The 20,814-nt window shown below is 46.3% G+C and overlaps 1 protein-coding gene across 14 annotated transcripts in view; it reads left to right on the top strand.

The window, feature by feature from the left end:
- Positions 1-20,814, top strand: part of INPP4A (inositol polyphosphate-4-phosphatase type I A) — a 1,031,799-nt gene that overhangs the window by 806,491 nt on the left and 204,494 nt on the right. For all 14 annotated transcript variants that reach the window (XM_078658189.1, XM_078658185.1, XM_078658188.1 and 11 more), the window contains one exon: positions 5,692-5,864. In XM_078658189.1, the coding sequence (XP_078514315.1) occupies positions 5,692-5,864 (173 nt within the window). The remainder of the gene's footprint in view (positions 1-5,691; positions 5,865-20,814) is intronic.

The raw sequence follows: 20,814 nt of genomic DNA, 5'->3' as shown, positions 1-20,814 counted from the left end.
TTGGCAGTTGAATGCAGAGTCGCCTCGGACAGTCGTCTCCCACCTCCAAACTACGGAGGACCTTCACCATTCTCTGGGATTCACTATAAACGTGCCAAAGTCACACCTGACTCCCTCTCAGATGCTACCTTTCATCAGGCTGTTCTGGATAGAGTGCAGTTTTAGGTCTGTCTTCCAGAACTGTATGTCCAGAATATTCAGGCTATGATTCTGATGTTTCAGCTTCTACTCTGGATTTCGGTGAGACTGACACTAGGGCTGATGGGCCTCATGGCCTCCTGCATCCTGATGGTAACGCATGCCCATTTGCATATACAGGCTCTGTAGTGGGACCTGAAGTCTCTGTGGGTACAGCATCAGGGGAATCTCTCCTGCCTGGTCCAGATATTGGAGGGAACTACAAAGGACTTACAGTGTTGGATCATGAACTGCGAATGGGTCCGCCGCAGACCCCTCTCCCTTCCCAATCCAGAACTGACTGCGGTGACAGATGCGTCATTCCTGGGTTGGGGCAGCCATTTGGGAGAGGTGGAGATCAAAGGCCTCTGGTCTCCGGCAGAGTCTCAGCTCCACATCAGCCTGTTGGAGTGCAGAGCAATTTGCTTGACATTGAAAACCTTTCTTTATTCTATCAAGAGTTAGCTGCTTCAGGTGTTCACGGACAACACCACCGCCATGAGGCATTTCAGCAAGCAGGGCGGGGTAAGGTTGTGTACCTTGTGGCAAGAGGCTCTGTGCTTCTGGACATAGCTGGAATATCAGTGCATTTTCCTGGTGGTTCAACATCTGGCAGGCTCCATGAATGCTAAAGCTGACGAAATCAGGGGTTGATGTGTATCAGATCACTAATTGCATCTCCATCTGAAGATGGTGCAACGTCTTTTCAAAGATTGAGGAGGACTTTGGTTAGAGCTATTTGCCACCGCAGACAGTGTGCAATGTCAGCACTTTTGTGTGCTGGAGTTTCCAAGGCAGCTCCTGGTTGTAGACGTCTTAAATCTCAAGTGGAGCTCAGGCCTTCTGTATGCCTTTCACCCAATACCACTCCTGACCAGAGTTCTCAGAAAGATCAGGAACGACCAGGCCTAAGTCATTCTTATGGCTTCGGATTGGGCACAGAGAGTATGGTATTCCAAACTCCTGAGCATTAGCATCAGTCCTTCGGTCAGGCTGCCGCTTCTGGAGGATCTACTTTTGCAGCATCAGGCCAGGGTCTTGCACCCAAACTTGTGGATGCTCCGTCTTCATCCATGGAGATTGAGCAGTAGCAGTTAACAGTTTTTTACCTCCCTCCAGAAGTCTGTGAAGTCATTCTGGCAGCCAGGCCTCCCTCAACCAAGACAGTATATGCCTGCCATTGCTAAAGATTTGTGGCTCGGTGTGCTTCCATAAAACGTTGACCCTCTTTCTGCACCCTTATCTGAGGTTTGTTGTTGGATCTATTGTTAGCCTGGTGATGCTTTGCTCTCTGTTAAAGGCTAACTTTCAGCCATTTAGGCATTCTTGCGGTTACCAGATCAAACCTTCCTGGTTAAGTCACCTGTTGTGACTTATTTTCCAAATGGACTACAGCAAATGTTCCCTCCAAAACCCTTCACCATGCCCAAATGCGACCTGAACCTTGTTCTAACCTTCCTGATGTGCTGGGCCTTTGAGCCCAAGCACAATTATCCTCTACACCTATTTAGTATAATAACAGCCTTTCTGGTGGCCGTTACATCAGCCAGGGGGGTCAGTGAACAGCAAGCAGTGTCTGTGCAATCTCCTTACGCCACTGTTGTCCCAGACAAACTGGTTGGCTCTTTCCTGCCAAAGGTAGAAATGCGTTTTCATGTAGGCCATACCATCACATTGGCTACTTTCTATTGCTCCGCCTCGCCCTTCCAAAGATGAGCAGAGACTCCACTGCCTGTACAAAAAAAAAAGAGCGTTGTCATTCTACATTGATCATACCAGAGAGTTCCAGGTAGACAATCAACTCTTTTTTTTGGGTTCATCGCTTGAAGAAAGGAAAGGCTCTGCAGAAACTAACCATCTCACTATGAATAGTGATCTGTATTAAAATCTACGCACTGGCCAGAATTCAGCCTCTTGAGGACTCATTCAAGTAGAACCAAATCTGTGAACCCTGTGGTAGTCCGCATAGTCCTTGTTCTGGAAGTCTGTTAGTCTGCAACATGGGTGTCTCTGCAAACGTTTAAATGTTCTACTGCTTGAACAGGCAGGTCGGTTGAGATGGGCACTTTGCCCATTTAGTCCTCCAGGACATTCTGGTCTAAAACTGTTCGCAGACACACCTCCGAAGAGATATTGCTTGGGTAACTAGTCTAAGGTAAGGAATCTGTGGCTAGAAGTCTCTATCAGATGAATAAGTTACTTTGGTAACACCATATCTGGTAAAGGCTATCTAGCTGCAGATTCCTTGCCAGCCATCCCATCCTCCGCGCTCTCTGAGCACATTTCTTTATATAGATTGCCTTTATGAGGTCCCTAGTATCTGCACACTTGTACATCAGCAACCTTCATTGCTTCTGGAATGCAAAGGCCACGAAACTTAACTGATGGCAGCATGCTGGGATGGCGCACATATAGGCTTCGCGCATGTCACTTCCAGCGCAAACTACGCCAATGCAGAGTTGACAACGCCAACTACCAACACAGAGGTACTGCTTGAATAGATTCCAGCTCCAGTCTTAAGCTTGGGGAATACTCGAGGGTAAGGAATCAATGACTAGATAGAGTCCCTAACTGTACCAAAGGTAATCAAGTTGTTCTTCTGTACCTGCCAAGTCTTCGGGTATTTTTAAACTTTTTTTCATGAAGCCTTCTTTTTTCTGAAGTCCTAATCTTTACTGCTCAAGTAATTTCTAATACTTTCAGATTGCTTGCCCTGGTGATTATGGGGCTGATACTTCGACACTATATAACAGCAGCAAGAACCCCTTGGCTTTCAACTAAGCAATCACAGGTGTTGCCAAAGCGACTAGACCAGAGGTGCATTCAAGTTAAGCAATGGTCAAGACCATGCCTTCGGAATCCATTAAAGATCTTTTTAGTGCAATAGTGCAACAGAAGCTTCTGGTTGGTTAGCTTCATCCACAATACCATGAACCCTGAAACTAAAGCTTCCACTGAGTGTTTCATAGGCTTCCTTGGGTGATGCTGACACTGATGCTTCAGCTTGGTTGACACTAGCTAACCCTAATTTAATGTCTCTGTCCTATCCTGTCTGTACCTGTGGATTTGATTTGAGGAAGAAGGTGATTACCTCGATGAAGAGATATCTGTAGACCACACTTTCTCATGACATCTGGTATGACATGAAGGTTTGGATCAGGTTGAAGGTGAGCATCCATGTGTGTACTGATAGTGTGCCTTCTTTGGTCTGTGCCTCTTGTAGCTGAGATTCTCATGGTGGCCAATGAGATATCGCTAAACCTGCACCCCTACCCAGAAATAAGTAAACACATTTTTGTGAAAAACAGAGCTATGACCTGAGACTGCTTGACACTTCTTTCAGAGTCATGAACTTAGGAAATCTCGTTCAAGATAGTTGGCTGTCAATTCTAAGCTTGGCAGTGACAGCTGGTGTTCAAGTGCTACTGCAGGATATCAGTGACTTGGTACTCTCATAATTATTCTGTTGTTGGGGGGTGGTGAGTGTGACAGGGGTCCAAGAATGGACCTTTTCATCTCCAGGCATGTCTGGATGGTCATGGGCAGTCTCTCTCTCTCTCTCTCTCTCTCTCTCTCTCTCTCTCTCTGTCTCTCTGTCTCTCTGTCTCTCTCTGTCTCCCTCCCTTCTGAACTGGATGGATAACTTTATTTACATCTTGCCTCATCTCCCTCTGGTCCCCAGAAACACATCTCCAGGCTAAGAAGTTCTGGTGCTTGACTGTTTCTCTTGGCCTCTAATCTTAGCATCTCACACATCAGAATCTAGTGCATGGTCATGTGTGGCTTTTGGTGTGTAACTAGGATGCAATCCAGGTAAGCAAGACCTAATGAGAGTAAGTGGTTTAGCAGGATGGCCCTGGCCATCATAGGGACTGATTTAAGGACTATCGGACAGGTTACTCTGTCACAAATGTGACTGATACCCCACTCAGCTTATTACAAGTGCTTCACATCCTATGGTACTTGCAATAAGGCGAAAGGGATATCCGTTTCATGCTTTAGTAACCCGTCCACCAAACTAAATCAGGAAGTTAGTCCTCTCTCCTGTGCCTTGGCTGATGTGCTTTCGATTACCTATCTGTTCAAATTGAAAATTAACGTTGATTCCAACACATGCATTGCCCCTTTGTTAATCAGCCTTTTTATTGAAGTTCAGCTTATGATTGGGAAGCAGCAATATTACTGTCTATGGAGTGTTTTATCAATGCTTGAATGAGCGTTTCTTGGTACAGTTTCCTCATTTGAAGGAGTCTTTCTCAGTAAGCTGAACTATGCCTGACCCCGGTCTTCATCCTTACCACCATAATTTCTTTTAAACACGTGCTTTTCAAGATCTGGCAGCGCTTCTGTATGCATCGGTACGCCCTGCAGCCCACTCACTTTGCCCTACAGTGACTTTCAGAAAAAAGTCAGGGCAAGATTATTGGGATTTACTGCATTGAGACACGTATATGTTGAGTTGCCATTCCAAAGTACCTGAGATGTTTCTTTGTAGTCAAGCCAGTGTATTTTACAGCAATTCGTACTTTAGATTTCTCAGATAAAATTACCTGACCTTCTCAATGCTAGTCCTGTAATAATGGCAGCCATTTGCTGTAATCCAAATACTGTTTATCTCTCACATTCAATCCCATGCTTTGAACATCCAGTAACTGGATACCAACAGCAGAAGACTAGTAGGTAAAAATTTGAAAATAATTGGTGAAATGCATATTGCAAGATTGTAACTACAATGTATTCCTCAGATATATGCACATAACCCATGCAACATGAGTAATACCATGGTGTAACATTATTACTGCATCTGGGTATCATCCTCAGATTTACACCAAGATGCATGATGAGGCAATAGTTCATTAAAAGTTATGATAACTTGCAATTTTGCATAAATTAAATTGAAAGGTGTTTTTTTTTAGTAAAATGGGCTAGGACCTAATTTTGGAGGGAGGACTGTGAGCTCCATCACAAATCAATAGGGAGAAAACTCATGGTGTACCAGTGAAGTTTTTATTGTGTTCTGCAGTAAGAAACAACAACTGAGCTGTAACAACATAGCAGCCCAAAGGGCAGCCTGGTTTGTCGAAAGTGTATCCCCCCTCATCAGGGGTTGCACGTTCATCACAATTACACCAGACAGTGGAGGGTTCCGACGGTGGAAGGCAGCTGCAACAGCTTCGGCCAACCTGGTGGCTTAGCAAACTGCTTCTTAGGGGAAATGAGACTTAAACGTTTATTAATGATCATCTACACTTAAAAGGATTGGAAAAACATGGTAAACGGTGGGAAATGAGAAAAGGTCTGATAAATGCAAGCCATATTTACTTACAAATCATGTTGTTCTTTCTCTTTCGCTGCCTCCTAACTAGACTGTACTGACAATCCCCAAAAAAGGCTGAATTATGCTTATCCAATTTATTAACATATGAATACCACTTACACAGGTCGAAAATGCCGAAAGCGGTGGTGACAAAGCAGAAGGCTTCCTCTCATCCAGGTCTTGTCTATCCTATGTAGGTGAATGGAGTGAGGCCCTTTACCCCTTGCTGACGACACTCACCGACTGTGTAGCCATGATGAGTGATAAAGCGAAAAGAGCCATGGTCTTCTTGTTGATGCAGGACAGCGCTCCCACGATAGCTTTGTGTCTGACCCTTCAGTATCGCAGAGATGTTGTCTTCTGTCAAACGGTGAGTGTCATCCAGTAAACTCTAAAACCCACAATCATTTCCCCTTTTGCACTGCTTGGAATATGTACCACATGTATCTTTTTTTCCCTCATACCTGTCGATGTGTTCTGTTTGCTGTTAGTTTAGGGGTGCATCGTAGCTGACCTTAAATATGATGTTGGATATTGTTTTTTACTAAAATGTTAGTGACTTTCATGACAAAGATAAATAAATGTGAACCAGAGGTATCACAAATATCCACCTAAAAACACCAGTTATCTATACAGATTAATGTATTGTGTACTACACATGCGTACATCTAGCTGTCATCAATATAACCAAATTCCTAAACATTCAATTCCATATTTATTGTTTATAAACATCATGTTGTAAATTTCATCTTGGGTATCAAGGAGTCCTTTAAGAAACGCTTCTTTCTTTCTTTCTCATAATGCACCCACTCACATTTAGACCCCCCATCACATTCATACTGTGTATACATCAAAAGTCCTCAAAGTACAAAACCTCCTAATACTACTACACTGAATTTATTTATCTTAGTAGTGGGAGTGTACTGGTGGGACAATTCTAAGACATCAATGCTGGGTTTTGGTGGAAGTGCATCCTTTAAACCCACCTTACTCAGGATACTCATAGATGCCCTTTATTTAAAAGCAGTTCAATTGGTGTTATACAATGAATCTGCACGGGATGTATTACAGAACCACGCATGCCATTACCATGCATGTCATTACCAAGCAGCCTTTAACACGCAATGTCTTTACCACGCATCGTCTTCACCATGAAAGTGATTACCACTCATATGCCTTTACCACGCCTACCTTAACAACAAAAATGTAAGTATATTGCAGGTAAGTGAAAGGCCTTTATATATATATATATATATATATATATATATATATATATATATATATCCAGAAGAGTAGCCTCCAAAAAAACGAAGCCTGCTCACAGCGTGTAAAACCATTTATTACAAGGATTTTCAACAGCATGGCTCAGCGCAAATGAAATGCCACTCGCCCTTGATCACTGGCGCAGGAACTCAACAGCACGAGCAAACCACCTAAGCAAATAAATATCCCGCCCCAGTGGGCGTATGCTCGAAAGTATTCTGGTACCTGTAGTCAGCTCTGTATTAAACTACATACTATATATATATATACTCCACATTTTTTTCGTTTTCACTCAAGAACTGGGCGCACACCTTCTAGATTTCCACAATCAAATTTATTCTGATCTATTTGGCATGAAAAGCAGATGATCATCATCATCATCAAGACCTAAAATTATCCGAGCTGGGCTAAGTTTAATTTGGATCACCAATGATCTATCCAGAAAACCCTCGATGTCCCTAACTAGCTTATGTAGTTGAGGACAGGTGGCAAATATGTGAATACTATCAGCTTCACTAGCGTTGCATCGGGAACAATTGATACCCATGGTCCCGCCCCATTTAGCTATCTTGGCGGGGGTATGATAGAGTGAATACAGAGTTTTATAATGTTGTGACTGCATGGAGGATGAACACAATATAGTACGGCCTAGGTCCAGTGATTCCTTAAACCACCCTACTTCCACGCTAAGTTTTTCCACCCATTTATTAACCACTTTTCCTAAGTCGTCAGTTTTCCCTTTAACCAAACAGGCATAAAAGGACCTAATGGTGCGATCCCCCAAAAGTCTAATTTTTCCAGTATCTCATTCTTACTCACTCCAACTGTCCCCCCTGATTTATTATTCAGTTAATGTAACTTGATAATTGTAGTGCCTAGCACTCTATTGCAAGTTTTACCAATAATGCTTTCTGATAGCAACGGCTCCCTTGATGATATTCAGGACCGTAATACATATGTCTGTTTAGGCCACAGAATGTAATTATCTAAAACCTTCTTTGTAAGTACACAGAAAAGACACCTTGCTCTCAATGACTTACAAAGTGCCAAAAATAAAACAAGGTGCAGGGTACTTTGTTAGACAAGTTGTCACAAGGACATGGAGTGAACTGAACCGACCAACCTCCTTGACATGGGAAAGCAAGCAAAAAGTACACTGTGCCTAACCAGACCCTTGTAAGTTAAAATGTATTTTGTGAATTAGTGCAAAACACTAAATATAACTGTAAATGAGTGCTCAACGGTTTGGCCAGAACAAGGGACAGAGTTCCAAAATATCCTTGCCGGTACAGATGGCGCATGTTAGCCCTGGTAAAACACAGATTTAATAGTTGTTTTTGCTTTGGTGGTCATATTTTGAGGATTATCAAAAAAGTCACCTAAGCCAATCTTGTGAAACCTGCGTTTGAGATAATGGAACTAGAACTAGGGGATCTTATTGACCCTAGAGACAATAAGGCAGTCCCTGATGATCTTGTGTGAAAAAGAAAGATCAATTAATAAATAAAATAAATAAATAAAATAGCCAGATCGGGGCCAATAAACACAGGCGGGGCAAGACCAATGCAGTCCTGATAAACTCCAGACCCAGTTCGGCCTGGCAAAATGTTGTGGACGCACCTTTAGGTACCATCAGGAGTCTTCTAATGAAGTTGGCCTCTACCACTTGAAGCTTATTGCTTCAACCGTATCCCTATACCCTGGCGATGGAAAGGCATTTTGCTCTATTAAGGGTTAATAGTTTTTGAGCTGGTTTCTGCCCCAATTTTGCTGCAAACCGAAAGAGCGCGTCCAAGTCCCTGCTAGTCTACTGCACTCTTAGGGTCAACAGGGAGTCCCATGTCAGCTGTTTATTAAATACGTTACCCAAATATGATTTTTTTAAACCTTTTTCCATGAATGTTTTTGTTTTTGTAGTATGAGGAATGCTTACCATAATGTATGGTTTGTTCAAATTAACTTTTAGGTCAAGAGATGTCATAAAATCTGTAAGAGCATCAAGGGATTTCTGAAGGCTCATAATGTCCTTGTCAACAGGACTGTATCGTCTGCATATGATAACAGTAGAACACAATGACTACCAATTCTCGGGAACTCAAGCTTTCTCTTCAGTAAAAAGGCCTTGAGCTTATTTGTATAAATGAGAAATAAAAAGGGTCTAAAATACAACCTTGAAGCGATTGGTTTAGATTTTCTCCCTTGTTTCCGTATCTTATCCCAACTTTTGTGTCAGCGTGTAGCCTACGGAAAAGGACTGCCAGTGCTTCCTCTATTCCCATGTCTCCCATCATTGCCCACAATCTGTCCCGATTGACAGTATTAAAGGTACTAGATAAGTCCATGAAGGCAAGATGTAAATAACTCTTCATGGACTTCTTGTATTTACTGTCAGTGAGAGACCGTTTGAGGCATTGTTCAGTCATGCCCATGGCCCTTCCAAAATCATATTGTGTGTACAAGAGGACCCTCCCTAATACCTTTGCTGTCACACCAATCATTTAAATTGGCCTGTAGCACGCAGAGTCATTTCCATCTCCCTTTTTAAAAACAGATACCACTATCACCTTTTCCATGACCTGGGCAATGGGCCAATAATAGCTGCTTTGAATATATTGGTTAGTAGCGGCACCCACAAAAAAGGGTTACCCTTAAAGAGGTCGAGGTGCATCTCATCTGTCCTGGGAGCCTTCAAACAAATGCCCTGTGCTATAGACATCTCTACTTCTTGAACTGAAATGGACATGCTTAGGTGTAGAGCTTGACTTAGATTGTGGGACATCTCCAAACCCCAAGCCCCCGGGTCCATAACCTTATTTAAATGATTGAAAATATGAGTGAAATGAGCTCCCCAAGCTTCCCCTAGGATCAGTGTGTCCATATGAGTCAAGTCTTCTGAGAACATTGGTTGATTTATAATTACCCTACATTTTTTTGTATCTTTAAGGGACCCTGCACTGACTTTATGCACCCACGCCTCCTTCCTCAATTCCCTTTTCCTCTGTCAGTCACAGATTTGTAATTCCCCCTCAGGATTTTTAACTCGCTCTTTATCCAGAGGGATGATATGTAGAGCCCCTTATAGCCCTTTATGAGCTTTGGTGCATTAGTTGTTAAATCAGTGCACCAGTTGTTGTTTTTTTTAGATGGAATCTTCTTTACCAAACCCAAGGAAATGACTGACAGTACCATACTACTTCTGTCGGGATAGGATCCTGCTTCAAACAGCTAGCTATGAGCTCCCAATTACCTGAGATAATTTCCCGATCAAATTTTTGCACATCTACCCGGTCCCATTTCAGCATAATTCCCTTATTAGGGTTATACTTAATTGCTTGGTCTTCCACTTTTCCTGTCCTAGTATTTATATTAAAGTGGGCTATATGTGGGTTATGGTGACTCAAACAGTTTGGTGTTATTTTAAAATCTTGCGCTAGGTAATATATTTTTTGGTTATTAATATAACATCAATGGTGCTAGTCTGACGACCCCCTACAAAGGTTGAGCGCAACAAGAGGGAGTTACTGGCCAAGCATTTAGAGGAATTAGGTTGTTTACAACCAATGTGGCATTTAAGGTCTCCCCCAGATCAGAATGATTAAAATGGGCCATATGCTGGCCATCCTTGTCTTCCATCCCGGGACACATTGGTTACTATATTTACAAAAAGTATAATTAAAATCTCCAACTCATAAAATACACCACTACTGTCTCATTCTTGTGACTTTACTAATCTCGTTTTGTAGGTCCTCTACCACTTGGCAGTTGCCATTATCAAAAATGTTATAATAGAAATTCACCAGGAGTAAATCAACCAGCCCCAGGCTTGAAACCACAATTAGTTGATTCCAGGGGGAGGAACAAGCGTTTTTTCTTTTGTGGACACATATTTTACTGCTATGAGCACCGCTATGCCACACTTGGCTCTTCCTGATGCGGAGGGGATTGCCGGGATACAAAAGGAACTAAACCCATTTATAAAAAAGTCATTAAGTGACCAAGTTTCTGGTAGACAAATTAAGTCAAAATCTAAGACATAGCTTAACCAATCCTCATTACTCAACTTTGAGCAAACTCCCGCTGTGTTCCATGACAGTGTCCTGAAAGGGGTGATCATGCTTCCCAAATTTACTTGCCTATTCTCTTCGTCAACCGGAATGCAGGGGAAAAAGGTGGGGGCAGGTAATGTCACTTTCCTGTCCACCCCTGCTGAGTTCATTTCCTGTGGGGCGTTTGTTAGTAAACCAATCCTGCCTACTTGGCCCTGCTCTCTTTCCAGAGTTGCTGGAACCGAATGGCAATCTATATCTGTTAGACTTGATAAAACGTCAAATCGGTTTGCATGGGCGATACACTCCCATGGTTGAAAGTTATTCTGCATGTGCTGAGTGTGGCCTAGCGCTGATTAAAACTAGGGCCTGATGGGGAGGATAGAAAAAGCCTAGGGGCCATGCTCTTATGTTACCAGAATCCGATGTCACATTGCTCAAGCGTGTTAACAAAAAGTGTGCACACCTGGGATCTTTTCATTTTAAAAGTATGCAATCTCCCTCTACAGATTTCGGTGTATGGCCTATCCATCTGCCTCATCTGAAAGAAACACATTAGTGATAGATTCCTTACCTTAGAATTACCCCCAGGCATCGGACTGGATCGGAAAGTTTTCGTCAGCAGAACCCCTGCGCGTCAGTAGGCGTCGTCGTGCGGCTCCACGTACATCGCTGGTAGTCGCCGAGATAACGTCGCTGGAGCTACTTAGACGCGCCCACTCGCGCTGACATCAGTTCCTTTTTTTTCCGCGCCAGCAAGCGCAGATCCGGAGAGAGCGGTACCCCCAGTCACTTTTTGCTGAGTTATTTTTGGGGCTTTGTCTCTGTTCTTTGAGTCTTTGTCTCCTGGTGTATAGGGATGCCCGGTTTTAAGTCTTGAGCGGCTTGTCCCCGCATGATGTCGGTGGCGGACCTGCACTGTGAGTGTCTCTACTGCCTGGGGCACGACCACAACTGAGTTGTGCCCCGATTGCCAGGCCATGGCTCTGAAAACTTTGCAGGAGCGGTCCCAAAAGTTGCTGGAGGCCCGGGAGTCGGCTCTGCCCCATTCAAGGTCCCGGTCCCGTGGGAGGTCGAGGGACCGGTCGCGAACCGCCACCACCACCATCGTTCGTCGAAGTCTTCACACTCGGAGTCAGGTAAGGCGAAGCACAAGAAGTTGAAGAAGCGTTGTCGTTCTTTGCCTTCCCTTGGGTTGTGGCGTAACATGGCTGAGGGTGCGGGTGGTGCTACCGCTGCGGCTCCGGCAGAACCTGCGCAGTTGCAGACATCCTACCCGCCCTTCCTGGGTCTGTCGGCGACTCCGGCCCAACTACAGGACTTCTGTCAGCCATGGCCTGCCTTTATGGCCCATTGAGCCCCGCAGAAACGTCTTCGGGCCCCGCAGGTCAGACTATGGGTCCTCCCTCTTCTTTGTCGCCGGCTCCAGCCTCAACATCATCGACGACTCCGGTCTCGGCACCGCGAGACCCCCATGGATCCATGCATGGATCCCAGCCGATGTCGGGTGACCTCGTACGACCTCCAACAACATCAACGTCTACGACACCACCGTCGGCATCCTCCGTGGCGCCAGACCGGTGTCGATCGAATCCGATACCAACGCCAATTGGGAATTTCTATCCCTTTCTCCATCCGCCTCCCTCTTTTCCGCCTGCCTGGCAGGTTGGAGAGGAAGGGGTCTGAGGACCCTCTCGCAGCCCAGTGTGAGTTAGACCCGGACTGGGAAGAGGATTTGGAGGATGCAGGTGACATGGATTTTACTCCAGAACCTGGCTCACTGTCTCCTTCTACCGTGGCTACGGAGGAGGGTGGCACATATTCTGTGGTGTTGCGTTGAGCAGCCGAGATGCTCCACCTCGAGCGCACTACGGTGGCCGTCAGGACTAACCACCTGACAGATGTCCTCCAGCCAGCGTCTTCCTCTACGGAGCCGCTGCTGCCCTTTAATGATGCACTTTCAGATGTTCTTTTGGGCACCTGGCTCAGGCCCTACAAATGGGCTCCTGTGGATAAGAATGTGCACGACGCCATCGCCTGGCCCCGGGTGACCCCATTATCCTTACCCAACACCCGACCCCTGGGAGCTTGGTTTTCCAAGCCTCTGCGTCCCCAAGCGCATTCCCTTTCACACCTCCTGATAGGGAATCCAAGAAACTGGAACAGTTTGGAAAGAAACTGTTTACTTCCGCCAGTTTAGATCTGCGGTCTGTGAACACCGCATGCCTCTTGGGCCGTTATTCCCATTCTGTGTGGGACACGGTTACGCAGGTGCTGCCTCAGTATCCGGAGGAGGCCAGGATGGTGCTCTCACAAGCTATTGCTGAGGGGAGAGATGCAGCCAAGTTCACAATTCGTTGTGGCCTTGTCACTGCCGACTCGCTGGGCAGGGCGATTTCCACGACAGTGGTGCTATGCTGACATGCCTGGCTGAGGACAACTGGCTTTTCCGGGGATGTCCAGAACACTCTGATGGACATGCCCTTTGATGGCACTCGCCTTTTTGGCGACAAGGCAGACAATGCGTTGGAGCGTTTTAAAGACTCACGGGCTACGGCCAAGTCCTTAGGGCTTTCGGCCATGCGCACTCCTTCCTCTTCTGCTTTTCGCTCCTTTCGTGGCCAAGGAAGGGGCGCCCAAAGATGTTCGTTTCAGAGCCACATGCGTGCGCAGCAACCGTCTCAGAGCAGCCGCGAACGTGAGACCCGCCGAGGTAGGTCATGGGGCCAGCGAGCGGGTCAGTCCACCACCTCCCCTGCCCCTACTGTCTCTAAACCTTCCTAGTCCGGTGTTTCAGGCCCACCAAATGCCATTGGGTGGCAGGATTCGCCATCACCCCCTCCTCCCCCCCCCCCCCCCCCCCACTGGCGCACCATCACTTCGGGCAGAAGGGTTCTGCAGATAGTCCAACGGGGCTACTCCCTCCCCTTCGAGACTACCCCTCCAGCCATGCTACCTCAGTCCCACCGCATGGCAGGAGATCACTTGGCACTTCTTCAGCAGGAACTTACGGCCCTCTTGGCCAAGGGGGCCATTGAGCGTGTTCCGATGCCAGAAGTAGGTTGTGGTTGTTACTCCCACTACTTCCTGGTTCCAAAGAAGGACAAGGGCCTGCGTCCTAATTTAGACCTTCGGAAGGAGAAGTTCAAGATGCACACATTTGCTCAGGTCTTGTCTGCCCTAGGCCCGCAAGACTGGTTGGTAGCGTTGCACTTGCAGGATGCTTATTTTCATGTCCCCGTCCTGCCAGCCCACCGGTGTTACCTGCAGTTCACAGTAAGCTACGAGCTTTTTCAGTTCACCATACTCCCTTTTGGCCTTACCGGCGCCCCTCGGGTGTTCACGAAGGTGATGGCAGAGTTCGCAGCTCATATGCGCAGATCAGGGGTTTCAGTCTTCCCCTTTCTCGGCTACTGGCTATTGAAGGCGGGTTCGCCCCAGGCAGTTGTGTCTCACCTCCAGACTACGGCCGAACTCCTGTATTTGATGGGGTTCTCCATCAACGTGCCGAAGTCGCACCTGATTCCCTCTCAGAAGCTCGAGCCGCACGACGACGCCGCACGACGCGCAGAGGTACTGCTGACGAAAACTTACCGGATCCAGTCTGACACCTAGGCGTAATTCTAAGGTAAGGAATCTATCACTAACTAATGTTTTTTACAGATATATCGTTACCGAAGGTAAGTAACTTGTTCTACATGCCTAAATGATGTTTTCTGTAATTTTGGAGTGACAACCTGATATCCTGAAGCTCCAATGTGCTGATTTATTAATAGGACTTTGAGATTCTTCATATTGTTCTGTGGACAATGGTGGAACACCCATTAGTATCAAGGTATATGTGGTTCTATCTGGAGGTAGGGTCAGCCAATGTTGCTCCCCCTTCCCTCGGGGGGAGGTGTGATGGAACTGATTTTGATTTGGGTGCATTTTTATACCAAAATGGTGATCGCAACCGGGAAGGTTAAACCTGATCTGTTCTTTCACACGTCCCTGTTCTATGCTCTTTCTGAATGGCCACTGGTTCCTCAATTTCCCCCCAATGTTGTGTAGTCATTTCTTGTTGATGGACCTTGGGGATCGTTGAGGGTACAGGAGCGTAACCTATGTTTAAATGGGCTGTTTCCTGATTATTTGTGTATACAGTGGTCTCCCTCCTTATATGACAACTTGGGCCACATCTAGCCCTCCACTTTAAAATATTCGTCACCATTTGTAGTTGCTCTTCAGTAGACCTCAGGCGGGGTAGAATGGGCTTCAGAGCGTCAGATATACATTGACTGACGTAGGTGTATAGGTCATCGTAGTCAGGAGAACCCCCCATCCTATACCATTAGACCCAGTGAATGGCTCCTGCATTGTGTTTTGCCGGGTCTTTTTAGACGCAAAGCACTGCCTTTTTGATTTTGTAGCCCCCTCTACCCTTTTTCTTTTCCCCCCATTAGCATGTGGGTGTACCCTCCCCTTCGTCATTTGGGCTAGGGACTTTTGGACAATTTGCAGGGTCATTTGCAATGTTTTAATAATGACTGTAGTTAAGAGTGGAACCAGAGGTTGGCACTCCTCATTAGCTGCCTTTTCACTGATCGTAACCAGGTGAGAGGGTGAGTGTGGAGCTAATGATAATCTCCTTTCTGCCAGTTAAATTGTTTTGCTAATTGCACCCACAGCTTTTAATCTTTCAATAAAGCGCTACCCTCTCCAAATGTCTGCTTGGTTGTTCCCTTTTTAGGTCTCGGCTAGCGTAGGCTGCGCACATGCGCAGTCTCGCTGGCGAGATTTAATGTCTCTGAGTAGTGAGGTTAAGCCCCGCCCTTCTTCTCCATTGGCTGGCCTCCTAAACCGCGGCCAGCCATTGGAGACGGGTTCCCAGTGACGACATTCTCTCGATCTAAGCCCCGTCCTTTTCGGATTGGGGGGGCGAGTTTTTTAGTTTTTCTCCCCTCTTCTCCATTAGCTGGAATGTAAACAACAGTCAAAAACACGCCCGTTGTTTACATTCCAGCCAATGGAGAAAGAAAAACACGCCCCCCAGTCTGAAAAGGACGGGGCTTACAGACATGGCGAGCGCTTTTCTAATGGATCATCAGAATCAAGTTTGTGACTACTTTCTTCTTCCTGTTTCTTGGGGCAGACAAGCACCGTGGGCTAAAGTTGCACGATGGGAGTTGTAGTTTTTACTTTGTTTATGACGAAGCCCTGCTCGGCGAGTAAATAGTAGCGTTCCCTATAACCCGGAAGTCACTCGCCGGAAGTCCTGCCCTGTAGCAGGGTTTCCCGAGCGGCGAAGCAGGGGCACTTCCTTTCAGTTCGCCATCTCACTGGAGCAGCAGCATGGTGAGGGTCGGGATGGGAATAGGGCAAAGAAGAGCTGGAAAGCGGGTGAAAGCCTAGCAGCTTGCACAATAGTAGGATGACCCGAGGCTTCTCAGATCTGAACGCTAGGCTTGCGAGGACTCTTCGTCCTCGACGTTGTGCCTGTGATTCCAAGGCGGACTAAACTGTTACCAAGGGTCCTCGGCATGTTCTACCTCCTTTTGTTTTTCTCAAAAAGTTAATAAAAATAAAACTCATCTAGAAGGACCTCTTCCTTTTTTGATGTGCTTTAAAGTGGCATCTAATTATGTTCCGTTTAGTCGGGTATATGTGAATCTAAGATGAGCTCAGGCCTTAGCCCACTGGCCTGTGACTCTTTGTAGTGACAGCTCTGTATGGTAGGGTAAAAATGGAAGGGGAGCAGTATTATGTTGGCTCTGGAATTCCTGGCATTATGTTCTAGTACATCGTTTAAAAAGTATCTGATTTTAACTGACGTACTGCGAGCAGTACCTACAGTGGTGATGGGTCCCCTGTGGGTGTAGCCGGTGTGACATCGGTGCCCGGATTGGTGATGCCTGGGGCACCGATGCATTGGGGGATGTGGGGGGGGGGGACAGGGAGCCGCGCGTGCCCCCCCTCCTTCCAGGATTGTAACTGAGCCCGCTGTGCCGAGGGGGGACTGTATCCCTCCCTTTCTTCAACCCCCACGCTTCGTCGGGAGTACTGTCCCTTTCTTGCCGGGTCAGCGCGGGGGAGCAGTCTTGTTTGTTGCACTGCCACGCAGGGAGGGCCAGGTCCTTTGCCGTCTCCATTTCCAGGCCGAACTTTAGCACAGAGGTGGCACTGTCTGCCACTGGATCCAGCAGCCGGCGAGCGGGGAAGTGTGTTGGCCCTGAAAGCAGTGCTGTGGTTTTGAAGTTAGCGTGCGCCTGCACGCGGTGCCTGGGTAATGACTGGCAACCGAAGGGAGCAGGGCTGTTTATAGCTGGGCGGGCACAGGGCACCCACCCCTAGCCCTCCATCCCTCCCAACCTCTTCAAAATGTCCACCGGTGCGTCGCCATGAGGTGATGGGGTGGCGTCGTCATGAGGTGAGGGGGTGACATCCCGAAAAACAACAATGGGGAGGGTCAGAGGGGATATAATTTAATGACCTGTCAACTTATGCCCCAAACATACATGTAACACAGAAAAAAGAAGACCAGGTCAATGTATGGTGTGCTGTCCAATAAGGTGTGTAGGAATCACACGGACAGCCATGTGGATGGATATGCTAGATTTCACTGGGCTGAAAAAGTCCCATCAGACCACCCTCTCGGCGGTATATCATCATTTGGGGATGGCAGTTATTCCATAACCCGCCTATGTAACAGTGCGGGCAGGGAAATCAACCGTATTCTGCCAACGTAGTGCCCAAAATGAAGTGTGTAATAAAGGAAAGCAGTGCTGTGAAAAAGGTGATACTTAAAAATGACTACCTAGACTGCGGGGATAGCTTAACTGCAAAAAGTGTAGGTGTCATAGTTAAAAACACGCCTAGTAGCGAGAGAGTAAAGCTACATTGTGGCGCTGTGTAGAATGGTCGACTAGTTTCAGCTGTTAGGAGTAGTGCTCCAGCTTTCATCAGGACCTTATATAAAGTGCGCTACTGCCAGATTAACTATAGGGTGTACAAGTATAAGGAAGCATAAGTTGCATCAAAATACTATATAAATGGAGACGTATCACCCAGACTTGGAAACTCTGTGTCCTCTGCAGACAGGAAAGAAATATTCAACCCAGCTTTGTGTGGATAATGAACCTCACCTAACCGGCAACCGCTCGGATTCGAGCTGAGGCACCGACGGTTAGAGCGGGGCCTCAATTTCCCGAGCGGTTGCCGGTTAGGTGAGGTTCATTATCCACACAAAGCTGGAGCGGGGCCTCAATTTCCCGAGCGGTTGCCGGTTAGAGCGGGGCCTCAATTTCCCGAGCGGTTGCCGGTTAGGTGAGGTTCATTATCCACACAAAGCTGGGTTGAATATTTCTTTCCTGTCTGCAGAGGACACAGAGTTTCCAAGTCTGGGTGATACGTCTCCATTTATATAGTATTTTGATGCAACTTATGCTTCCTTATACTTGTACACCCTATAGTTAATCTGGCAGTAGCGCACTTTATATAAGGTCCTGATGAAAGCTGGAGCACTACTCCTAACAGCTGAAACTAGTCGACCATTCTACACAGCGCCACAATGTAGCTTTACTCTCTCGCTACTAGGCGTGTTTTTAACTATGACACCTACACTTTTTGCAGTTAAGCTATCCCCGCAGTCTAGGTAGTCATTTTTAAGTATCACCTTTTTCACAGCACTGCTTTCCTTTATTACACACTTCATTTTGGGCACTACGTTGGCAGAATACGGTTGATTTCCCTGCCCGCACTGTTACATAGGCGGGTTATGGAATAACTGCCATCCCCAAATGATGATATACCGCCGAGAGGGTGGTCTGATGGGACTTTTTCAGCCCAGTGAAATCTAGCATATCCATCCACATGGCTGTCCGTGTGATTCCTACACACCTTATTGGACAGCACACCATACATTGACCTGGTCTTCTTCTTTCTTTTTTCTGTGTTACACGAGGGGGTGACATCACCTCGCTCTCTTGCCTACGGCACCGTTCCCAGGAGCCACCTATCCATCAACAAACCGTGCCGCGCGTCACTCTGCCACCCGGAAGCAAAACCCGTCCAGTCCTTGGAATGTCCCAAGCCTCCCACACTGTCAACGCGCTGCCCCTGTGCCATACCGGAACGAATACCGTCATATATATGCTATGCCCATACAGCTGCCACACCAGCACTGGCTGCAGTCAGGTAATATGTTGGCAGTGTACCTGCCCAGGCCTAGGCTGGTCGCATGTTACTATTGTTGCTCTTAACAGTATGTATGACCACAACATGCCTCCTTGTATTTTGAGAATGTGTTTTGGGCTTTACCCCTCGCCACACTCCGAACAGTTACACGCCAGTAAGGTTTTCTCGGCAGTATGTTTCCAAACACGTAGCTTTTATGGGGGTAGTCTTTCGTTGCAGGGCTCATGGTTGCAGCTGAACTGATTACATGAGTTTGGAATTTTGGCTACGTCCGTATGGACATGCACTCATGTCAATACCTGTATCCATGCCTAGACCGCTTGCATGTTTGTAACTTGGTGTGCATTGTGGCTATGCATTTTCCTACCTGGCTGCTAGTTACTGATAGAACCGTACCCTTACTTGTTTGCATACTTTGATCAAAGTGCGCTTACAGTCACCTAGATATTTTGCTGTTATTTTTCAATGCGATACAAAAAGAGGTGATGGACGGAGCGTCTGAGCAAATCAAATTCTCACCCCCAGTCAACTGATCTGGGTTTAATCCATCACCATTCTTTAGCTCACTCTGCCACCCCAGTTCAGACATGGCCATATGCAAATCAGTCTGACCCTGTGCCTCATGGGAACAGTCCAGCCCGAACTGCCAAGCCATGTCTTTCCTGGACCGGAAACAAGCATCCTGGGACCGGTTTCGGATTCATAATCCTCATCAGCCAGGCTATCTTGAATCCAGTGGCAAAGTGAGCAAGGGACTCACGTCTGAGCATACCCTGCCAACTTATGGCGAACAAAGTGATACAAAATGGCCGTACTTATGCCATTATATATATTGTGTACAAAACAACACAAAAAGATATCCCGTGCCAATCTACCACCTGCACTTCTGACTTTGAGGCTTTAGTGTTTCCTAAAAAATAAAGTACCTCAGGGACACCACAGTTTCCTTTAATATTGCATGTAGGAAGGAAGCGGTGTCTAATAGGTAGGACAACAACACGCTACCCTTGGAGTAAGTGTGACGACAGGACCGTATGTTCCCTGTGTTTTTCTAAGAGGCAGCACCCTGAAGACAAGCATTGGCATAGCCAATAGGTCTCGCCTTTGGGACCTTATAAGTGTTTAGTTATCCAGGACTATCCAGTACAATATCCTTGTTAAGCTATGTGGTGTGTACAGAGGCACAATCCAATGTCTAGAATAGTACAATAGCAGGCCTTGCAACCGTCTTGGGAAACAAATCACTGCTCATTCATACATCACAGTACCTTCATCCATCAATTCCCACTTCTGCTGATGATGGTAGTTTCCGAACAATGGGGCCAAAAGAGCAGGCCCAGTCTCGTTTGCCGCAGACGGGCGCAGACAGACCTGCTCTTGCCCCGCGCGCGTCCCATTCTGCAGACGCTTTCAGCAAACTTATGGCACCTGAGGACGATGTCAGCAGGCAAAGGTTGCTGGGGAGTTAAGTCCTCCTCCTCCCCAGCATAGCGCAACACTCTCGGGCAGCAGACAGCGACAAGACGAGGGTTTATATCTTAGACATAGAAATTACTTTATTTGGTCTGTTTTTTGACCTACAGATCATAAAAGTACAAAAAGATATAAAAACATTTAAAACCATATTAAGTTTAATTGATCGAATTCAGCTACAATCTGACACATTAATTAGTCAAGGTAAAAAAATTACGACATCATCGAAGTATTTTAGAAACCACTTGAAGATATATAAACATGTTAAATAACAATTTCAGTAATAAAAACATGACAATCATTCCCATGTAATCATAAAATAGCCCGTGGATAGTTAGCCATTAAAAATAACTAGCTTAACAT

This window comes from Lissotriton helveticus, chromosome 8, assembly GCF_964261635.1.
Source record: "Lissotriton helveticus chromosome 8, aLisHel1.1, whole genome shotgun sequence".
Taxonomy (NCBI): Eukaryota; Metazoa; Chordata; class Amphibia; order Caudata; family Salamandridae; genus Lissotriton; species Lissotriton helveticus.
This window is presented reverse-complemented; position numbering and strand designations above follow the sequence as displayed.